The sequence below is a fragment of the Chaetodon trifascialis genome, chromosome 20 (assembly GCF_039877785.1).
Source record: "Chaetodon trifascialis isolate fChaTrf1 chromosome 20, fChaTrf1.hap1, whole genome shotgun sequence".
Lineage (NCBI taxonomy): Eukaryota > Metazoa > Chordata > Actinopteri > Chaetodontiformes > Chaetodontidae > Chaetodon > Chaetodon trifascialis.
In genome coordinates, this window is record NC_092075.1 from 7,299,958 (window position 1) to 7,322,074 (window position 22,117).

General features: G+C 42.4%; 2 protein-coding genes across 3 annotated transcripts; both read left to right on the forward strand.

The window, feature by feature from the left end:
* Window positions 1-606: 606 nt before the first annotated feature.
* Window positions 607-14,082, forward strand: znf532 (zinc finger protein 532). Of its 2 annotated transcripts, none has more exons than XM_070989523.1 (9): window positions 607-710; window positions 4,683-7,056; window positions 7,510-7,691; window positions 8,524-8,700; window positions 9,383-9,545; window positions 9,802-10,113; window positions 10,948-11,060; window positions 11,650-11,788; window positions 11,882-14,082. In XM_070989523.1, exons 2-9 carry the CDS (start codon window positions 4,714-4,716, stop codon window positions 12,383-12,385), a joined length of 3,933 nt encoding a protein of 1,310 aa, XP_070845624.1. In that variant the 5' UTR covers window positions 607-710; window positions 4,683-4,713; the 3' UTR covers window positions 12,386-14,082. The 2 variants fall into 2 exon arrangements, with proteins under 2 accessions (XP_070845624.1, XP_070845625.1); XM_070989524.1 differs by lacking the exon at window positions 607-710 and adding an exon at window positions 2,042-2,150.
* Window positions 14,083-15,586: 1,504 nt separating this feature from the next.
* On the forward strand, window positions 15,587-21,090 carry oacyl (O-acyltransferase like). Its single transcript, XM_070989712.1, has 15 exons — window positions 15,587-15,665; window positions 17,564-17,697; window positions 17,790-17,868; window positions 17,966-18,101; window positions 18,266-18,471; window positions 18,599-18,811; window positions 18,903-19,005; window positions 19,108-19,209; window positions 19,351-19,516; window positions 19,597-19,676; window positions 19,813-19,923; window positions 20,059-20,182; window positions 20,305-20,491; window positions 20,771-20,913; window positions 20,998-21,090. Exons 1-15 carry the CDS (start codon window positions 15,599-15,601, stop codon window positions 21,088-21,090), a joined length of 1,944 nt encoding a protein of 647 aa, XP_070845813.1. The 5' UTR covers window positions 15,587-15,598.
* The last annotated feature ends 1,027 nt before the right edge of the window (window positions 21,091-22,117 follow it).

Here is a 22,117-nt window from a genome sequence, read left to right on the forward strand (position 1 = left end):
TTGTTGACCTTGGCATACATAGCATGCAAATGGACACTTGGGCCTAAACAGAGGAATCGGCTATTTATAGATCATGTTATTAATGAATAATGTTATTGATCCATGAAGGAGAATGTGCAGGATCGAGCCTTGCTCATCTGCACAATCCCATGCACTTCAATCATATATGGCTATAGCACAGGCCTAAAATATGAACATAGTGTGCATATTCAAGCCCTTATTACACTCCTCTCCTGCTCATTTCCTTTTCTTCCTCTCCATCTCCCCCACCTCCCTCTGTCTCCATCTCCCTCTCTCTCTCTTCTGTCTGCACCAGCTGCTGCTGCTGCTGCTGCTGCTTTGGAGCCAGAATGAAGAGTCCCCTCACCCCCCTGCACAGACAGAGACAAAAGGCCTGATTCGCCTGCTGAACACTGCCCCCTTTCTCCATCCGTCCCCTCATGCACGGCCGTAGCGGTGGTGGTGGAGGTGGTGGCGGGGGCTTGAGGAGAAAACGAGGCCTGGACTGGGACTAAGATCTAGGACTGACACAGTGAAGGAGAGTGGGGAGAAGGGGGAGGGGAGGAGGAGGAGGAGGAGGAGGAGGAGGAGGAGGAGGAGGAGGATGGGGGCTGGAATGGTTGGGGCTGAGTAAAGGCAGGTGCTGAGGCCTCTACAGGAAGACTTTTTTCCTGATTATCTCTCAGAGTGGAAAAAAAAATCTGCCAAGGGTATGCCACATTTACCTCTATATATGCATGAACGTGCATGTCTATGTTTATGTGTGTCTCTGAGGCGGCATATGTGGGCAGGGGTGGCATCTGTGTGATGGAAATCTGGGAAGGGAGGTGCATGTGTGGCCTGTGTTTGCCCATGGCAGAGTGTCTGTGTTGGGCATTCTACATTCCTTGTCTTTGTATCACAGTGCTGGCTGTAATGGCTGCTGGGGGCTACATGAAAGTTTGTGGTTGTCAGAGAGGCTGCCAGTGTGTCTGGAGGTGAAAGCACTGTGGGATCTGGTTGAGAAACAGGCCAAGGTACAGAATTAAGCTTCTATACTACCCTCATGTTTGCCTAAATTTGCTCTCTCTTTTCAATGCAGTTGCTTTCAACCTTAGCTCATGTTTTTGCTTACATTGCATGATTTTTTAGCATTTTCTTTTTTTTTCTTTTTCTTTGCTCACCCAAACACCATCTTTTAGTGCATTGCTGTTTTTATTTTTGTGGCCTAATTCTATGGCAGTGCAATCGACCAGAGCAGTGTATCTCCTCTTTGTCACCTACCTAGGAAATGTGTGGTCCTGTTTCAGTAAATCCATGTGACAACACGCCTAGTTTGGTGGGAAATGTTGCAGTGTTTGCTGTGAGGTGGGCTCGCTGCTTCTGCCTGTCTGTTTCTGAGGCCATACTGCAGCACAGGGCTTTATGTTGGCTGACCGGAACCAGCTGAAACCGGTTTGAGGCAGACGGAGGGCTGACAGGAACAATACCGTCTCTGTGCTCCACTGAGGGATAGAGATAGCTCAGGCTACTCCATGGCAGCCCTTAACAGCTCAGCCACAGGCTACCATGGCACAGACCCGGCTGCTGCTGCTGCTGCTGCTGCTGCTGCTGCTGGCTGGACGTCGGTGTGCTATGCAGCGCGGTTCAAAGCGAGAAGGGGGCAGGGAGATTTGAGAAGGGACGAGGGCAGGGGGACGTGGCTGGCTGGGAGTCTGTGAATCTGCAGCCCAGAGCCTGCCTCACACACAGACACACACACACACACACACACACACACACACACACACACACACACACACGCACACACACACACACACACACACACACACACACACACACACACACACACACACACACACACACTGGAGCATGATCTATGTTTGTATGTCTGTGAGCTGCTAGTGGTGCAGAGAATGACTAAGGAGGATCCTTACCAGGACCACTACCACTCACCAGATCCCTGGATGTAACCTGACCCTGTATTCTGGGCCTTTGCCTGGCTTGGAAGAAACAGCTTTTTTTTTTGCTTTTTTTTGCTTTTTTTTCAGACAGGGTGGGGTGGATGGCTTTTTGTGGGTTAGTAGTGTTGTGGCTGTGTTTGTTGCAGGATGGAAGGAAGGAAGGAAAGAAGGTTTGGCTAGTGGCTGGAGAGGGACGGAGGCAATAGGGTGAGGAGTGGCTGATTCACTTGCATGTTTCCACCATTGTTATATTTTACATGCACTTTGCTGAGATTGTAGCAGCCTTTTTCACTGTGTGTGTGGATTTCAGGTGGTAATCATGCATGTGTATTAAACTGCTGTTGCTGCGAGGGGTTCTGTGTTGTGTATTTTTCATATTTGTCTGGATTTAACCTTAATTTATTCTCTACGTCAGGCTGCTCTGGCTGTCATGGCTGTGACTAGCTGTTCTTTCCACCAGGCCTTTCTCTCTCTCTGCTGCAGCTTCACACAGCTCAGCAGCCATTTTTCCCCCCTCACTGCATTTCTCAGCTGCCCTCTCCCTACATTTCTCCCTCTTTCTGTCATTGTGTTTACCTTGTTCTTGAAGCCATCCCATCATCTGGATTGAATTCAGAATTGTTGCTCTATGAAACCAAATATGAGGCTACATGATATGGGTCTGTGTGTGTGTGTGTGTGTGTGTGTGTGTGTGTGTGTGTGTGTGTGTGTGTGTGTGTGTGTGTGTGTGTGTGTGTGTGTGTGTGTGTGTGTGTGCGTGTACGTGCGTGTGTGTGTGTGTGTAGATGTGTTTGCCAAAGAAGAGCAGTACTGGTTTAACTGCACGTACTGCACAAGCAGAGCAGCTCCATGGCTGTGCCTTTTGTCCCCAACACCCATAACACATCCAGACACAGTGTAGCTCAGTCCCATCAAGTTCTATTTGCTCACATTGAAAAATAAAGACTGGCTTGTATAACCCACTGAAATCAAAGTTCTTCTGCTTGATAATAGTGCATAGTAAAAATGTTAATAATAGTGTTAGTGTACTAACAAAGACATGTTCTATTAACATTGGCTGTTTTCGATAAATAAACGTGTTCACTTAAAAGAGTGGCTATTTTTAGAATTTTTCTCATCATATTCACATACTTCATATTTCACTCAGCTAAATCTTTATTACTTACATCTTTCATTCAAACCAGAACCAGCTGACTGATCTGAGTGTCAGTCCACTGATAGGCACACTCATCTTCTCTATTGTGTTAATTATTTGGACCAGATCCATCAGTCTTCTGCTCATATACATCAGAAAATATGTACTCAAAAACTCTGAAAAAATGGATTTGATGAGCACACTGGTATACTGTTGTTCTTCTCCCTTTTGAATTGGTTTAATTACAGCAATTCTGAACAGGCAATGAGGCAAGAAGAAAGTGTTCCTGAATAACCACATTTAATGTCATCAAAATGTCACTCAATGTCAATCTACCCCATGTGAGGACCAGCATGTGGTTCCCTGCTGTTTCTTTCTGAAACAGCTGAAGTTTGCCAGTGTAAGGGCAAATAAGGCATAAATAGGATAATTGTACATATATGTGCATGTTGTTTGTCAGTTAGGCTTGTGCAGACTGATTTGAAGACGTAGGAGAGCACAAAAAGCTCAGTCTGAATGATGCTTTAATGCTTAGACCTAAATCCACCAGAAATCATGCTGTAATTCCCAAAATATAGGTGCATATACATGGACAGTTCATTGTTGAAAGAGAAATAACACACTAAATACACAATGTGATATGTAACATACTAGTAACAGCTAGAACCTTCTCTGCTAACAATGAACAAGAGACCACTGTCATGAACTCATGTAAGGCCACCGTCTGGAACTCAACATCCATTTGATTTTTTACTTCTGTCCAAATTTTTCAAATATAAAATAAATGCACTTCGACAGAAAAATACTGGAATGCGCACCCGTCCCATTGTCACACTCAAACCTGATCATCACTCAAAAGCCAAAATACTCATGAACACAATCATATTAATTAGTTTTAATTAGTCTTTCTTGTGTAGCTATCTTCCAACTTTGGGGAGAATTACGTGTAATTGCCCTGAAAAATATTATTTATTTATTTATTTATTTCTTTTAAAGCTAAAGTCTGAGATGAAGGATGGATTTAGGATGATGATATAGCCATCCATTACACCTAAATGTTTGCTTTTAAATCAAGCAATATCATTTACTGAGAAAATTCATGCCTCCAAGAAAATAAACCAATCTATTATGGAGATGATTATCGATGGATATTATTAGCTTTCATTTTGTACAGTCCCCCAAAGTACTAGCTTCACACACACACACACACACACACACACACACACACACACACACACACACACACACACACACACACACACACACACACACACACACACACACAAGACATCTTATCATCTAATTAGCAATAAAAATGACTGGGAACATGCAACACCAGATCACAAGGAATCAACTGTATAAAACCGAGTCAATCTTTGATCTGCTACAGTGAAACACATGAAACTATGTTTTCATTGCTAAATTAGTTACTTCATTAATCAGATACAAACATAGCTAATCTACAGACCGCATGAAGAGCTTCATCACAAAATGTGTTATGCATGTTGAAGAATTCATCATATCATTAACTAGCGTATTGTTAAAAGATCTCTAATGAACACAGCTCACATTACTCATACTTCCATTTCATTTGTGTTCCCCAGGTGTTCTCCTCATCAGAACAGGAGAAGGACCATGGGAGATATGAAGACGCCAGACTTCGATGACCTGTTGGCAGCCTTCGACATCCCGGACATGGTGGATCCTAAAGCTGCTATTGAATCTGGCCACCATGATGACCATGACGGACAGCTCAAGCAATCTAGTGGTGCAGTTGAGGCCCACAATACCTCAACAGGACATGATGTTGGCGTGAGTGTCATTGTCAAGAACATTCGAAACACAGACAAAAGTGAACATGGTGGAACCATATCAGAGAAGGATGGGCATGGGCATTTTCACTGCCACTCCCAACCCCAATCCATTGCCATTGGCAATGGACTTCATAATGGTCTTGTGCCCACGATACTTCCAGGTACTCATTACACCAAGAACGGATGGAAGGCTTCCGGGGAAGAAGGACAGCCAGTTAACAACCAATCATCTACCTTCAATCAGTTCAGCCCCATCTCCAGTGCTGAAGAGTTCGATGACGATGACAAAATTGAGGTAGATGACCCAATGGACAAGCAAAGAGGTCAGTCATTCTTTAGATCCACTACTCCAAGACAGGATCATAATTCCAAATCTCCTGTTTCAGTGGACAATGTTTCTAAACCCAGAGCAAACAAAGACCAAAAACCTGATCACAATAAGAACAAGAGTGGTGCTCCGGGAGGTTCCAAGTCTAACAATCCCGCTAAATCTACTTTACCTGAGGAGGAACCAAAGGAAACTGTCCTCAAGTCTGAAAGTCAACAGTGCAAGGAAGTGAGAGAATCATCAGGGCTTATTAATGTGTCCAGTGTGTCTCAAGTCAAAGCCAAGTCCTCTGCAAAACTTTCATCTTGTATAGCAGCCATAGCAGCCCTCAGTGCCAAAAAGGCTAGTACTACAGACTTGGGTGTTCCAGATTTCCCTACAACACCGAAAGAATCCATCCAGGCCAATGAAAATGTCAGAGCTCCAGAGAAGCCACACGAGCAGGAGTCAGCCCTTGAGTTTGCAAAGAGGCTGCTAACAAGACAACCAGACAGCCCATCTAGTGTCACCAGTGAAGGGAGCAGCAAAGGTTCCCTTGCCTCAAGCACAGACACCACCCCAGTCATTCCAAAAGTCAGGATCAAAACAATCAAGACTTCATCAGGCCAGATCAAGCGTACTGTCACCCGCGTTCTACCAGAGTTTGATCCTGATGGTCAGAGAAAAGGAGAGAATAGTCCATCTATCATAGCAACCACCAGTGCAATTTTCTCATCTCCCACAAGGCACTCTCTGCCAACCACAGTAGTAGCCACCACTGGAGGCCCTTCAATTGAAATAACCAAGCAAATGACAATTAAACCTGTGGCAACAGCTTTCCTTCCTGTCTCAGCAGTCAAGACAGCTGGTTCCCAAGTCATTAACCTGAAGCTAGCTAACAACACCACGGTCAAAGCAACAGTCATCCCTGCTGCATCAGTGCAAAGTGCCAGCAGTGCCATCCTGAAAGCTGCCAATGCCATCCAGCAACAGACTGTCATGGTACCTGCCTCCAGTCTGGCTAATGCCAAACTTGTGCCAAAGACAGTACATCTTAGTAACCTCAATCTTCTGCCTCAGACTCTATCCTCAAGTGTATGTGATCTTAAACAGGCACTGTCCTCCTCCAAACAACCACACCATCAACAATCACAAGTCAAACAGAAAACAATTCTCGCTGGCCGGGCTTCAAAGAAAGTTTCTAGGGTTCAAGTGTTCACTAGCTCTCAAAGCTCTGTAGTGGACGCCTTCAATAAAGTCCTGAGTAGCATAAATCCTGTCCCTGTGTATGTCCCAAATCTCTCTCCACCAACTTCAGCTTGTATCTCTCTACCCTCACGTGGCTACAAGTGCCTGGAGTGTGGAGATTCATTTGCCCTTGAGAAGAGCCTGACACAGCACTACGAACGTCGCAGTGTGCGGATCGAGGTCACCTGCAACCACTGTACCAAAAGTCTAGTGTTCTACAACAAATGCAGCCTCTTGTCTCATGCCAGAGGCCACAAGGACAAAGGGGTCGTCATGCAGTGTTCACATCTAATCCTAAAACCCATCCCTGCAGATCAGATGATACCCACATCACCCTCATCAGGTCCACCCAACATCACTGGCACCACCTCCACCTCCCAAGCACTAGCACCCACCAGTCAAATCCCAGGAAGAGTTGTTGGTGGTGGCTCACAAACTGCAGTGATTGCAGCCCCATGCAGTGCTCCTCTTGTGGCTGCCATGCCCTTGGAGGATGATGCATCGAAGCTCTGCAGACACAGCCTGAAGTGCTTGGAGTGTAATGAAATGTTCCAGGATGACAGCTCGCTAGCTATGCACTACCAACAAGCATCAGAGTCCAGTGAGCAGGTGTGTGTATGCAAAAGAGTTCTGACTTATGCTAAGTTTACTGATTAACATAGCATAGAGTGCTTGAGTTGCACAGACTGGAGAAGCTATTCTATGGGCCTGTGGTACCAGAAGTACGTTTTCAATGTTACTTGACTCAGTGTCGGAGCACTTCTACAGCGTACATTAGTGCCCCAGTGGTTAAAACTTTAACAGCTGTAGTAATAATATTGACAACTGACAATATTGCTTTTTTGTATTTATGAATTGCAGAGTGACCAGTGGTCCATCCCAATTTACCCAAAATTTACCCAGACACCACTTTTTTATTTTTAATTTCGCTGACCTGAATTAACTGAATATTAGAGTGTATGAACAGCAGCCTTTATGCAAAGATAACCCCTCATGTCAATCCGGTGCTGTGATAAAATGCAATTAATAATTTTCTTTATCTCCTCTTTCCTGTGCCTATAGAAAACATGCACCATCTGCCAAATGCTTCTCCCGAATCAGTGCAGTTTTCTGTCGCACCAGAGAATCCACCAGCACAAGTCTCCTTACATCTGCCCCGAGTGTGGCGCCAGCTGCCGTTCTGTCCACTTCCAGTCACACGTCACCAAGAACTGCCTGCACTACACCCGCAGAGTCGGCTACCGGTCAGTCTACCTTGATGCAATACCATGAAACATATGGAGAAAAACTTGAACAGTCCCGGTTTTTATGTGGAGTCACCCAAGATACAAGCCATTAAAAGTGAAAACTCAGTCTCTGACCAATTATTGTTCAGTTATGAGTCTGGTCTATCAAATTTTATGAAAATTAAATCCTTTAGTCAAAGGTAAAGTCTGCACTGTTGTAATATTATTACATTGCTGTCTGGTAATTGTATTTTCACTGCAGATCAATATGTAACAACATCACAAATGTGACACATCCTTTTGTATGTTTTAGCTAATTTAAGCTTCAGGGACATTACGGATTTTAACTTCAACATTCAAACCAGAGTGCACAAAGACCGCCTGAAATGACAGATTAAGCATGCCAAATCTTCTTAAAGGAATAGTTCAATGGTTTGGGAAATTATGTTCGGTTGCTTGCAGATGACAAGACTGGAACTACTCTCCGCAAGCACTGGCTTAGCTTAGCATACCAGCTTGCCTGAGTCTATTTAAAGGTAAAAAAAAATAAATAAAAAATACCCACTTATACATAACATGTTAATTAATAAGCTCTACAGGTGTTACTAGGCAGAGCCAGAATAGCTGTTTCCCTGTTCCCAGTGTTTATGCTAAACTAAGCATCTGCATTTCCGGGCCGTAGTTTGATATCCAACAGACTCTAAACAAGACAGTGAATGTGCGCCTAGATTCACCAATCAAGTAAATTTTAAAAGACAAACAGTGCTTCTGTCAGGTTAAACTGACTGTCACTCAGATAAAATCTTAATTAAATCTGACTTTTGTGAACTCTTGTTCCTTCTCCCTCCAGCTGTGTCCACTGCAGTGTGATCTTCACTGATGCTGCAACTGTAAAGTCCCACATCCAGAGCACTCACTGTGAGGTCTTCTATAAATGTGCCCTCTGCCCCATGGCCTTCAAGTCTGCACCTGGAACACACTCTCATGCACACACACAGCACCCAGGAATGAAGGCAGGAGAGCCCAAGTAGGTCTTCAAATGTTGTATCTACTGTATTAAACATATTTTTATCATTTATATAAAATGCTAATCTAAACCAAACACATTTATGTTGTATTTTCTGCATGAAGACAGAATTTAGGAGCGTGTACTGCAGTTGTTTTTGCAACTTGTCTAGAAGTCCAATCTAGTAATACTTAAGTGTGCAATGCAGACATAATGCACAGGTTTTCCTCAAATAACTGTCAGCCTCACATGTATAGTGCACATCTACACTCTTCCTTTCACACAGGCACATGCCAATATAACTTAATACCCATGTCCAATTCTTTTTTTTTTTAAGGAAAATCATCCTTGCTGCTTCATCAGTAGCAGGATTTGTGGGCTTTAGACATGGTGGCTTATCTTGGGTTTGTTCTTTCCACATGGAAACCTTTCACTCACTTGCATACTGTCCATCATCAGCACTCCTGAGGTTACAGGAGCTCAGGAGCAGGTGTTCTTGGGCATTACCACTAGGCAGGTTTGGCCCTGGTTGTGTCTTGAGCTTAAAACTAAGTATCAGTATTCAATGTGCTGATCCAACATAACCAGGATTTTCTTAACACTTCAGTTTTCACATTTCTTTTCTCTGTAAATAAACTCAGTCTCACACATTTCCCAGTAAACTCCCAGTGCTTGCTTAAGGAGGTTTTCCTTTGTCTTTCAGGGTGATCTATAAGTGTTCCATGTGTGATACCGTGTTCACTTTGCAGTCCCTGCTGTACACGCACTTCGATCAGCACATCATCAATCATAAAGTTTCAGTGTTCAAATGCCCCGACTGCTCCACGCACTACGCACAGAAACAGCTCATGTTGGATCATATCAAGGTGGGCATAAGAAGGCGTTATTTTAGGAATGCTTGAAAATAATAACCACTTTTTATGGAAAACTAGTGGTGTCAAACTTCTAATTAACTCTGAAATCAAACCTCATGCTGTGACCTAATGAATAGGTATATGTGTCACAGTACTGCATTTTTCAAGGCAATCATTTACGTAAAAGTATAGACTAGAAATGTTTCAAATACAAGTACTTTATAACTTCTTAGGCATAATTCACTCTGCATATGTGGATTCTTTGCAGGCCATCCATGGAACCCTGAGGACCATTGAGGGTCCACCAAATTTAGGCATCAACCTCCCTCTCAGTACCAAGCCCACCAACTCTAACAGTGCCAACAGTCCCTTTAATAATAATAACAAAGATGGAGGAAATGTAAATGGTCAAGACAAGGGAGAAAAGAAGTCTTCAACTTCACCGCTAAAGAAAACAAACACTAACTGCTCAGCGGACCTCAAGAATCCCCCGAGCTCAGGATACGCATGTGGGGAATGCAATAACCTCTTCAGTTCCAGGGAGGTCTTTGTGGCTCACATGAGGCGCGAACACGGCAAGGTGAATGTCTGAAATCATTCTTCATTCATTCTGATTGATCATCCTACATAGGGACCAAAATTTAGAGAGCTGATGCTCCAATAGTTATGGAAGAAGTATTCAGAATTTTTGACTTAAGTAAAAACACTACTGAAATCTGATTTTAAGAGGAGCTGGAATATAAACATTTTGGACATAGCAAATGTTTGGAAACCAATCCTAGTCCAATATTCAGCATATATCGGCTGCATCTAACCAAGGAGAAAAGTCCATCACAATAAAGACAGAGTCAATAAATAAACTAATAAAACTGGAGGGAAAATTCTGAACCATTACAAATTTGTCATTTTTGAATGGCAAATGACTCAATTATCATAGTAGGGGCTGCACGGTGGGGCAGCAGGTAGTGCGCAAGGTTGCCGGTTCGATTCCAGGGCAGAAAGGCCCGACCCGACCCATGCATGCGTGGGTTTTCTCCGGGCACTCCGGCTTCCTCCCACAGATCAAAAACATGCTCATTAGGTTAACTGGTGACTGTAAAATTGCCCCTAGGTGTGAGCGTGAGTGTGAATGGTTGTGTGTTTGTGCCCTGCGATCGACTGGCGACCAGTCCAGGGTGTACCCCGCCTCTCGCCCATTGACGGCTGGGATAGGCTCCAGCACCCCCCGCAACCCCGAAAGGGATACGCGGTATAGATATATGAAGAAATATGATGCTTTGTGATCTACCAAAGCATCATATTTTATGAGCTCTTCATAAGTTCTGAATGTAAAACCTTAATCTGTAAAGTGACTAGTAGCTACAGCTGTCAAATAATAGTAGTTTAAGGTATCATGCATTCTTCCATACTGCAGATACTGAAGAAACACCCCTGTCGACAGTGCGACAAGTCCTTCAGCTCCTCCCACAGTCTTTGCCGACACAACCGTCTCAAACACAAGGGACTGCGAAAGGTCTACACCTGTCCGTGAGTACACACGCCTACTGTGTTTCCTCCAAATTTACAATTTAAGGTACGCTGTTGCTCCATGCCCTCCAGAACAACACACATACATGCCTTCAACAACAACACAACACAGTGATCAGAATATGCTCTCCGATCTGACGCTACTAGTGGCAGGACAACATCGCATTATCAGAGATAAAACTGTTTTCTGACCTTACATCATTATGATTAAGGTTTGGTTGGGTTTAGACCCAAAAAGATTTGGTTTTGACTAGCAGACCTTTGTCATCATGGTAACAATAATAACCACACAAGAAATCAACAATGATCATTAGGAGGAAACATGAAAAGACAGCAGTTTTTGTTTTTTGTTTTTTTTTGGTGGACAGTCTCACTTTTGAAGATGGCGGAGGAGAAAGTGATTGGCTGCAGAATATTAGAGACTAATGAGCTGTGCCATGGCTACAGACTGTGATGTGACAAATTTCAGGAGGTGTACATGTGGTTCTTGCAGCAGCCCCGATGCAGTGTAATGCAAGTTAAACTCTTAAATACTCTTTAATAATAAAAACGTCAGAAAATTTTATGTTACGTCTCTGTTCTTTGATAGGCACTGCCCAGCTCTCAGTCAGCCGTTCACTAAAAGAGTGCTGCTGGATCAGCACATCCAGCTGATGCATGGAGTCAAAGACCAAGAGGGGAAGACTGCCAACCCTGATAATATGGAGGCTTCACCTGACAAGAAAGCGGTACTGTGACACATCAGCAGGAAGTGCTCCTTGTGAAGTGACTTTCATGGTTCTCCTGTCATTCCTAACCCATCATTTTATTCTCCTCTACAGACCCTCAGCCCCAAAAGGAAGTCAGAAGAGGATGAGGGGCCTCCATGCTTGAACTCCAGGGGCTGTGACTCACAGCCGCTGAAGAGGCTCAAGGTGAACATCCTTAAAGTTCACAAGTGTGCCGTCTGCAGCTTCACCAGTGAGGACATCACGGCTTTCCACGAGCACATTCCCCAGCACAAGTCTGATGGCTCATCCTACCAGTGTCAGGAGTGCGGCTTCTGCTACACCTCCCACCGCTCGCTGGCCCGACACCTCTTCATCGTCCATCGGTTGAAGGAGCCACAGGGTCTCGGCCGTTACAACGGACGGGGCAAGGACGAAGATGAGAGTCAGAGAGAAAACCAGCTGGACATCACAGACGAGAACAACGACGGGACACCGAGCACCAAATGCAAAGTGTGTGGGAAGATGTTTGAAACGGAGGGAAACCTGAATACTCACATGAGGACACATGGGATGGCATTCATAAAGTCAAAGAGACTAAGCACGGCTGAGAAGTGATAGGGACACACTTTTAAACCATTCCACCTAAAGCAAACACTCGTGTTTTAATCTTTTGTCAAATTGTTGCAGACAACCTACAGTATCTCAACTCGCTGCGATTATGCTGCATATACAACCCCGATTCCAAAACATTTGGGACTGCCCAAAAAGTAAACTTGCAAAGCAACTGTCTTTACCAACAATGGATTGACGAAGTGTTCCTGAGTCCACGTAGTAATATTCTTTAAGAAATCATGTGTTCAAAAAGTGGTGAACATCGCTCCATCCTTGCTTGTGAACAACTAAGCCTTTCGAGGATGCCCCTTTCATATCTGTTACCAGTGAACCTGTTTACCTGTGGAATGGTCCAAACAGGTGTTTTTGGAGGTAAAAGATTCGACATATTGTCTTTGTACTGTTTTCAATTGAGTATATGTCAAAAGGGATTAGTAAGTTGTCACATTCTCTTTATGTTGTACACAGTGTCCCAACGTTTTGGGAATTGGGGTTGTACATAATGCACATGTAGGGTACTACAATATGTATACAGTATACACACAAAAATATGTAATATATGTCAAAGTCACTTTATGTGTCTTTAATTAAATGGATCAAGGTAGTTTTTTGTACACACATACAGTACATGTTTCTATAGGCCTTGAATAGATCATTTTTATAGAAGAGCTTTTTTTATTTTAAACAGTTTCCATTGTCGTCTTCTCGGTAGGACTAGATAATGTATGAATATATTGTTGTAATGGGATTAATCCTCATACAGTCAGCAGTGTTCCGAATTTCCAATGCTGCTAGTGTCCAACGAATGTCTGAAAGACAAAATATATAAAACTTGGGGAGTTTTAGGTTTCTCCCGGTACAGTAGAGGTTACCCCGACCTGAGGTCTTCAAATTCAACTAAAAAGCTGAGTAGAAGATTGGTATCAAACACTCTCTGTGTTTTAAGTTTATATAATTTCATGGATAACTAATATTTCTTTCTGACGTCTCCAAATATTAATATTAACGTCTCCAATAAACCTAATACATCCTGAAGCTACTGATCTTAAATCTAAATCTTTGCATTAATTTTGAGCTGAAATCACATGAAATATCAGAAGATTTCAGACGATCAGACAAAGATAAAACCCATGTTTAGTACATTTAAAGCTCCCAGTTTTTTGGATGATTATATTAAACATTTAATATCAGAGACACTCAGATCAGAGAATATCAGATTTCAAATATATGGGCCAAATTTGAATTTGTTTTTAGAAATGTTTGTCAAACTTTTTTATGTTTTAATCCTGTCTTAAGACTACATGGCAGCTCTTTGTGATTACAAATCACTTAAAAACTGTTTATTTACCTGAATATTTAAAATATATGATACAACGCACTTACCTTTTATTATTATCATCATCTGTTGTTACAGCACCATAAAAATAAAGCTGGAATGACTCTGTATTTCAGAACTAACGTCAACATTATTATTTTCCATTTTGTTTCTCCTGTTTGTGGTTCTTTGGTTTAATGTGAAACGATAACGAACGATTATTGACAGGAATAACACTGGGAAAAACTGAAGCAAACCTTCTACGAATGTACACTTGGCTGCAAACGGAATTATTCATACAAGATGACTGGTTTAATTATATGAACAGTAACTGACAGTTGTGAGATTGTTTTCCATTGCTTTCTTCAGTCCAAGCATTTCCAAATATATATATATATACATATTATCATTCAGTTTTGGACAGTAGTTTTTCTACTCTGATAATAAGACTTTAACTGTCTCGCACTGTAAAACTGCATGTGAGAAGCAGTCTGTGAATTGTTCGTTGATTAGAATGTGTCTTGCTGCTGCTGCTGCTACTGTTTTTAGACATTTCCAAGGCTTGTGTACAAAGCTGTTCTTTATGTCAATAAATGATGAAACCTGCCAGGGGCAAGATCTGATGTCGACTGCACATGAGACATCAGCTCTTCTCTGTGGAAATATATCACAAATCCTCTCATGATCATTCATGCTTGTATGGACCTGTTTGTATTATGGGGGAAGTGCAATGTAGAGTGTGAAGGAGTTTGGATGAGCAGTTATCAAGAAGGCTGAGAAGCATTGCCCTGCAGAGCTGGAAAAGCCCCATAGTTCTTGATTCAGCAGCTACAGACCCACAGTTTTAGATGCATGCATGTGGGAGGGTTTGGGTTAAAGCTTTGTCTCGACAACACTGGTTATATCTAACAAGACGTCAGCTAATTTGAGTTTTAATGTGAGTGTTTTGACAACACCACATAGTGGTTAGCTAACATTAGCTTGTTAACTCAATGTTAACAAACTTACAGACTGAACATACAGACATGATACACGACATTTATTATGACTTTGCGAGGATATCATTATCTATCCATCGCAAATAAATCTGATCCATAAATCTGCTTGGAAAACTACAGAACTTGCCAAAGATCAGAAGGCAGCTGCATCTTACTGAATGTGTAAAGGTTGGGTCCCTTACTGTTGCTTGCTAAAGTCATGGCACTTTATGTAGGTTTTTGGGACAAGCTCACCCTCTAGTGGCCATTGCTGATTTATCTCGATTACTGGACTGTCTGTGGCATTAACTTCTCTCAAATCTTAGTTTGAGATAAATGGCTCCAGTAATAACAAATTCAGTGGAGAGATCTTATGTAATACTTGTAAATGTGTAGCTGTGGTTTTCCATTTATTCTTATCCAGAATAAATTACCAGCAAATCCCTATCTGATCACACCAGACAAGGACAGAACAGCCTCTGTGGCCATTTATGGCTAAATATACACAAACTGATACTATTGTAAAGAATCTGCTGTAACGATCGGGCAACAACCATGACACGGACTTGTATCCGTCATTATTGGACATGCACTCTAATTATGCTGATCTTGAGCAGTGGCATAATCACAGCCTGGATTTTTCTTGTTAGCCTCCCATCATCCTGTAACCAAATCCGGTTCAAAACCAGGTGTGAAAACCAGGTGGGGATGACCTGCAGTTACCAAAGCAGTTTTTCAATCCATCCCATGCAGAATGAATTTCATGCTACCTTCTTGATAATGACATGCCCCATCCTATGTTATTTAAACACTGTCTGCACTACAAAGACATAGTCAGTCTTAAAAATGGCCCTGTGCTGGGTGGCGTTCCTTATGTTTGCAGGGTGTACTGTCGGGCAGACCTTGTCAGTGTCTCAGCAATGTATGGAGGACACCAACACTTTCCTCTGGGAACTTAACCAGGAGAGGCCGAAGGAGTATGCTGTTCTCAGTAAGTGTCTGTAAGTCTTTTCTGACTGAGTAAAGCTGTAGAGTCACTTGTTCATTTGCAATGAGTCTGGGGCACAGATGCTCAGGCCCATTTAAACTACAGGGGCCATACTGAGTGCTCATTTTAACCATCAGAAGTAAGACGTCTAAAGAAATGTTATTAAACAGGACAATACGAGATTTGTTTTACCGTTCCACTGTGGTGTAATGCAACAAACTGCATAACACTTGACAACTTTTAGACATACATAAACTACCGCAAAGCCCACAAATATTTAAGTGTTTATGCTTACATGAAAAAGTATCAGTGCGTGCATCAAATACATGACTTCATATCTGTGCATCTTATCAGATGTTGGCCTTCAAAATTTACCAAAGCAATGTAGTCATAGTAACTATACCAAGGATATTAAAATGATTTCTAACATTTTTCAATGTACTTTACTATTTTTACCTGTTTCTAATGTGTTTATTACTTCACAATCTTCTCCTTTTAGATTCTATTTTAATATTCTAGCTTTTCTTTAGATGGTCTGCTCGTCTTTTTTATTTAGTAAAGCACTTTGAGGTGCATGTTGTGATGGAAATATACACAAATTAAGTCTATCGTCATCAGCATCATTGTTATACAGCACAGCTCAAAAACTACACGGAAATGAATGAATGGAAGCTGCTTAGATACAACCAACAGATGAATGAACCACGTAAAACTGGAGAAATTTTAGAGGCCTGCTGCTCTGCTCTGTGGGGACTGGGCACAGCTTCAGTGTGCAGGCACACGGGTCATGTAACATGATCTCCATAACAGATACACAGCAAGCAGCTGAATACACACAGCGACATTTAACCTAAACAGACGAAAACAGTGAGAAAAGATACAGATATGCCACAGAGGGTGACTTACGTTATTCATGATGAAGATGAAGCAGCCAAAGTAGTCCATGTCCATTACATATAATATCCTCCTCACAGTTGATTAGATGTCGAGTTAGTTAGTTGCTAACAGAAGTAGCTAACCTGCGCGTCTCTTTCACGAGCTGCTAGCTAACTAGTCTCCCAACAGCAGCTAGCAACACTGAAAAACAAGCTAACTTTTGTTTCATTTTAATATTAACTCTCTATTAGAGACAAACATTAGATAGTCAAACATTAGAGAGTCTCTAATGTTTGTTGTGAAGCTTCAACTATTACTTTTAAGTGTCCTCATCAGAGACGCGTCCACTCTCAGTTTTACAGTGGCATCACAGTGACCGCATATGACTGTTTCACCTAAGTAATCAAGGCCTCTTTCAACTTCACCTGTACGCCCTCCGGTCAGGGTGCAACGCCGTTTTTGACCACAGAAGCTGACTCTCATTGATCAGCCGTTACAACCCAGAGGGGCGCTGTTTCACTCACTTGAGGCGACTGGATGAAAAAGATAACGAACTGATGTGTTTGTTAAGTGACTTCTTATGCTTTTATTATACTTACAGTGGTAGCTCTTTTGGTTTCTCTAGCGAGAAAATTTCATTGCCTTTTACATAAATAAAACAGCATTAAGTGAAGAAATAAAAAAGATTGATTTACATGGTGAAATTTCTAATTACTTGAAAATTTTCTTTACTAAAAACATGAAAAGCTCATTTCCGTTTTTGAAATTCATTTATTTTCACACAGTTTTAACTTTTACATTGTATGAAAAGTGAAGCACAGTAGCCAGCACTTGATTATAGTGCAATATATCACTATTGTATAATATAAGATAGCAAGCCTACTTTTATTCTTATATAGGATGCAGAAACACTTCCAGTCTGTTAGAACATTAAATGGGTTTTTGAACAGTCACCAAAATTGATGCCACATTTACAGTATTGCACAATCATAATTAATCATGTGTGCTTGTGTATTGTGTGTCAGTGTATGATGCATTTGGAAAGATGGGTAGTAATGTTGAAGGTGGTAATGTCAACCAGCCTGGCTTGCTGCAGCAGTGCCGCTCTGCCCACGGTCCCACCTTCTCTGCACAGTACTGCCAGGTGTTCCTTAGGCAGGTAACAATAAAAAATTATATTAATCACAGATATAGAATATCATCCTCACAGACAAAAATATAATTTTGAACATAATGTTTTCACTACTGTAGGGAACAATCCAGTACTTTATAGGTATCTGTGTTCCTGACTCCTGCGGGGAAGAGGAGGTGCAAATGCTGGTGGTGTACGGTCAGTGACTTTAAAATCTGCTCCTCTGGACTCACTGCAGTTCACTCAGTCTAATACTTGTGTTCTTTGATTGTGACTTGTTTCACCTTTCTAACAGGGCAACTTCAGTTTGGTCAGACGTCCCTCATTCCTCCTTTGCCTTCCATCCTGGTCAATCAGTCCACTCAGGAGATGCTCATGACCCACTGTTTGTCCAACACCATTGCCCCGGCTGCATCAGACATCACATGCCTGTCAGTACATGATATAGACTTTTTGTTTCACTTTCTCTACTGTCTTACCTGCATGTGTACTTGTAACTTGTACTGGACTTCAGGACTTCACCCTGTTATTGCCTTTTAAAAATAAAGTACCACTGCTGAGCCTTCACCCAACACAGATACCTTTCTTCCTGCAGGTTTGTGTGTTGTTTAATGGTAGCAGTTCCTCTTGCGGCCACCCTGTTTACAGCTATAATGAGGTGGCACCGGAGCAGAGAGGTCAGTCCAACAGCAGAGGCTTCCTGTATAAACACTGGCCTCAACCTTTATGGGACCTTGAAGACTAACAGCTCCTCCAGCAGTGAAATTAATAGTAGCACATTGGAGGAAAATAGTAAGTTCGGTGTGTTTTTGTGTGAGTACAAGCACAGTGCTTCTCAAACACATATGATAAGTAAATACTGGGCACAGTAAAGTTATATACTGTGTTGTGTTTTTATTCAAACATTGCTTTATTGACTCTTTCATAGACAGCACCAGCCACACTCCACTGTGTTTTCCTCAAAGCTGTGTGTACCGGTGCCTTCAGGTGTTCTCTCTACAAACAACCAGCCAGGGTGTCTTCAGCACCTCCTCAACCATCCCTGGAGGAGGCTACTCTTCCCTGAATGGCATCCGTGTTCTCAGCCTGTTATGGATCATGTGTGGACACTCTGCACAGTTCCCTGTAATAAACAACCTGGGTACATGGCAAGGCTCACTGCAACTTGCTCATTAAGTCTGGAGGTCATTAGATTACTTTTACATTCTTACACTGCATTGTCTCTATTGCAGATAACTACAAAAACTGGAAGAAGACAGTTGAAAGCAACCCTCTGTATGTGCTTACCATCAGCGGACCTGTTTTTCTGGCTGTGGACACCTTTTTGCTGCTAGGGTGAGACTGAAACAACACGAGTGTGTGTGTGTAAAAATCTATCCCGGGGAGTTTTAAGTTACCAGTTTTTGCAGTTTCTAGAGCAGTTTTTGTGTCGTACAGGGGTCTGCTTAGTGCAAGGTCTCTGCTGGGCTCCATCAACAGGGCTGAGGACAAGCTGAGCCCCAGAGTGGTGGCCAACTACCTCTTCAACAGGATTAAAAGGTGCTGTGTTTTGGTCATTTCACCACATGAAGTTACCTGTGTCCCCTTTCACCATTAAAAAGGGATTTAGAAGCTCTTCATTGCATGTGTGATCTAAAGCCAGTGATGTACAGTAAACATGTGCTCTTTCTCTTTCTACAGGATTCAACCACTGCATCTGTTCATCATGTGTCTAACCATTGGCCTCATCTCTCTGGTCAAATGGGGGCCATACTGGTTCCCTTTTATAGACACACTGATGGACTGTAAGACTTACTGGTGGGCTAACTTACTGCTGATTAGCAATCTCCTCCCAGTCCATGAGATAGTAAGTTAAAGCAGTGATTCAGACCTATGTGCTAGTAGCTTCAACTCTATGTCACATTTTATTTCCTGATGTCTCCTCAGTGTATTCCCTGGACATGGTACCTGTCTCTGGACTTCCAGTGTTATGCCACCACTCCTGTGCTGGTTTATTTTTACAGACTGTATGTATGACTCTAAAAAAGTGCTGAATTTAGTCCTCAGTTAAATGTATATACCTTGTGAATCACGGCCACACCTGGGGCCATTTCACACGACAACACATCCAGTTCTGTATTCATTCTGTCTTTTGTTTATCAGAAACAGAGGTGTGTTCACAGTCGTCGCAGGAGGCCTCTTGCTGATGACCACTGTGACCAGTGCTGTTATAACTGCACTCCTTCAGCTGCCGGTCTTCCAGCCGTCTACACTGTAAGAGTGATGGTGATCTAGTACTAATGCAGTCACCTCAGGAACCAAATGCATGAAATGTAAGGTGACTTAGATGTCAAGTAATTATCTGACTTATATACTTGATCAAAAGTTGTTTTATTTGTTTGTTTTCAGGACATCTGAGAATTACGTCCTGTATTACTATGTGAAACCCTACACGAGATATGGGCCATTTTTAATAGGGATCTTGACTGGAATATACTTGACAACGAAGAAAGATCAGCTGTTAAAGCAAAAGGTGAGAACATCTGATTATGTTGTGAGGCGTCTGTGCCACATTTGAACACATCATATCTGATATTATGAAGCCAAAAACGACTGAGGCGCCATCCCACTGATCGTGGCTTGCTGTCGTTCCAGTGGCAGGCAGCACTTGGCTGGTTATTCTGCCTGTCACTCATGGCTGCATTGGTTGGATTGGCTTACATCCTCAGGGAGACCCCAGCCTATCCATCTGTCCCGCATGCCCTCTACCAGGGACTGCACAGACCGCTCTGGGCTCTGGCTGTGACCTGGATCATACTAGCCTGCGAGGAGGGTTATGGAGGTAAACCAAGAACAGGGTCACTCCAGAGTCCGAACACCAAATTAAGGAAAAACTAAATACAATTTTAAATATGCATCTTAAAATGTATTTGTTTCAAAGCTCTTCATCTTTTCTGATCAGCGTTTGAGTACACTTTAATACAGTAGCTTGCTTGTAATGATTTCATAATTCAGCGACAGCAAACATAAATGAGGATAAGCGAGACTTTAACACATGAATGGAGAAATATGTATTTAAAACGATCGACATTTTCTTGTATGTTTCTCACTGTTTCGTCAGGTTTTATCAAGAGCTTCCTGTCACTGGGTTTCTGGGTCCCTCTGTCCAACATTAGTTTTGCCTGCTATCTGACACATCCTGTCTTCATCATCCTCTATATTGGCTTGCAAGAGACCCCCATTCACTACACAGACATCAACTTTGTAAGTACTTCAGACGGCACGTGTCATTTCAGATTTGACCATGATCTGTTCTCTCCTTTGTAACTTTGCATATTGTCTCTTTAGATGTACATGTTCCTGGGCCACCTTGTGCTCACGCTGGCGGTGAGCTATGTGTTGACTGTGCTGGTAGAGAAGCCTTACCTCCTTCTAAAATGAAGCCGAGACGAGTCAGGACACAAAAGACGTTTCCAGCTAACATCCCTAATCTTATATTCTGTTTGCTTGTGCCTTGTAAGCTATCCCAGTGCTCCTGTTCACCTCTGCTGTTGTAGACAATAAACCTGTTTGTTTGTTTGTTTGTTTGTTTGTTTGTTTGTTTGTTTGTTTGTTTGTTAGGTTGGTTGGTTGGTTGGTTGGTTAGTTGGTTGGTTGGTTTTTTTGGTTCATTGTGTCACAGATATAACATTGTGTCATCTACAAATAAAGATATTTTGTGTTGTCTTGGATATAATATGCCCATTATCACTGAATCACTGACAGCTTGTAATCAACTTGGGGGTTTTTCAAAGACGGACTAAGACGGTAAAATGTATTGCGCTCTTGATTAGGACAAGACAAGTGTGACTGGCTTCCTTGTGACCCAAAGTACATCGTATTCCTCTGCCATCCTATTAACAGTTCTGGTGTAAGACAACACAAATAACTTGGGCCATGTTTTCTCTGAACTTTCCATGGCAGTGAGTCAGAGTTTACAAGTGACTCTGACTCAGATGATGAGAGCATAAGAAAGGTTTTCACTTTCTTATGACGCGAAACCACTCAGCCACGTTTCCATCCTGTCACTTGAGTTATGCAGGGCATGCGCTCTGTTGTGCGTTGCATCAAGTTGACTAATCCTCCAAGAAAACCTTGATCCTATCCTCCTCCACTCTGTGTTCAGTGGTCTAACAGCATTGTCACATATGGTTTGCTATTAGTTTCATAGCACATTGACACAGTGAAGATGAGTCTCACATCTATCATTTGTCTGTTCCTGGTTTAACTGATTCCAGAAAAGCATCCTTTAGCTGGCTCTTATGCACAAACAAAACATGGTTATGACACACACTTCTTACATGTGCTGCACCATTTTCCACCCGGTGCCGTCCAGAGAGTTTAGGGAAGGAGGCCAGACGACTGTGCAACAACCTGGTGTAAAAATATACCTTGCTTTGGTAAGATGACACTTCTCTCACCATGACGA

Bases quoted from the DNA above. Each gene is read 5' to 3' on its own strand.
- znf532 (XM_070989523.1), top strand. From the start codon at position 4,714: ATGGGAGATATGAAGACGCCAGACTTCGATGACCTGTTGGCAGCCTTC. The intron at 7,692-8,523 runs GTCAGTCTACCT...TTCTCCCTCCAG, and splicing joins ACCCGCAGAGTCGGCTACCG to CTGTGTCCACTGCAGTGTGA. The intron at 11,789-11,881 runs GTACTGTGACAC...TCTCCTCTACAG, and splicing joins CTTCACCTGACAAGAAAGCG to ACCCTCAGCCCCAAAAGGAA.
- oacyl (XM_070989712.1), top strand. From the start codon at position 15,599: ATGGAGGACACCAACACTTTCCTCTGGGAACTTAACCAGGAGAGGCCG. The intron at 18,472-18,598 runs GTGTGTTTTTGT...ACTCTTTCATAG, and splicing joins GGAGGAAAATAGTAAGTTCG to ACAGCACCAGCCACACTCCA. The intron at 19,210-19,350 runs GTGCTGTGTTTT...CTCTTTCTACAG, and splicing joins CTCTTCAACAGGATTAAAAG to GATTCAACCACTGCATCTGT.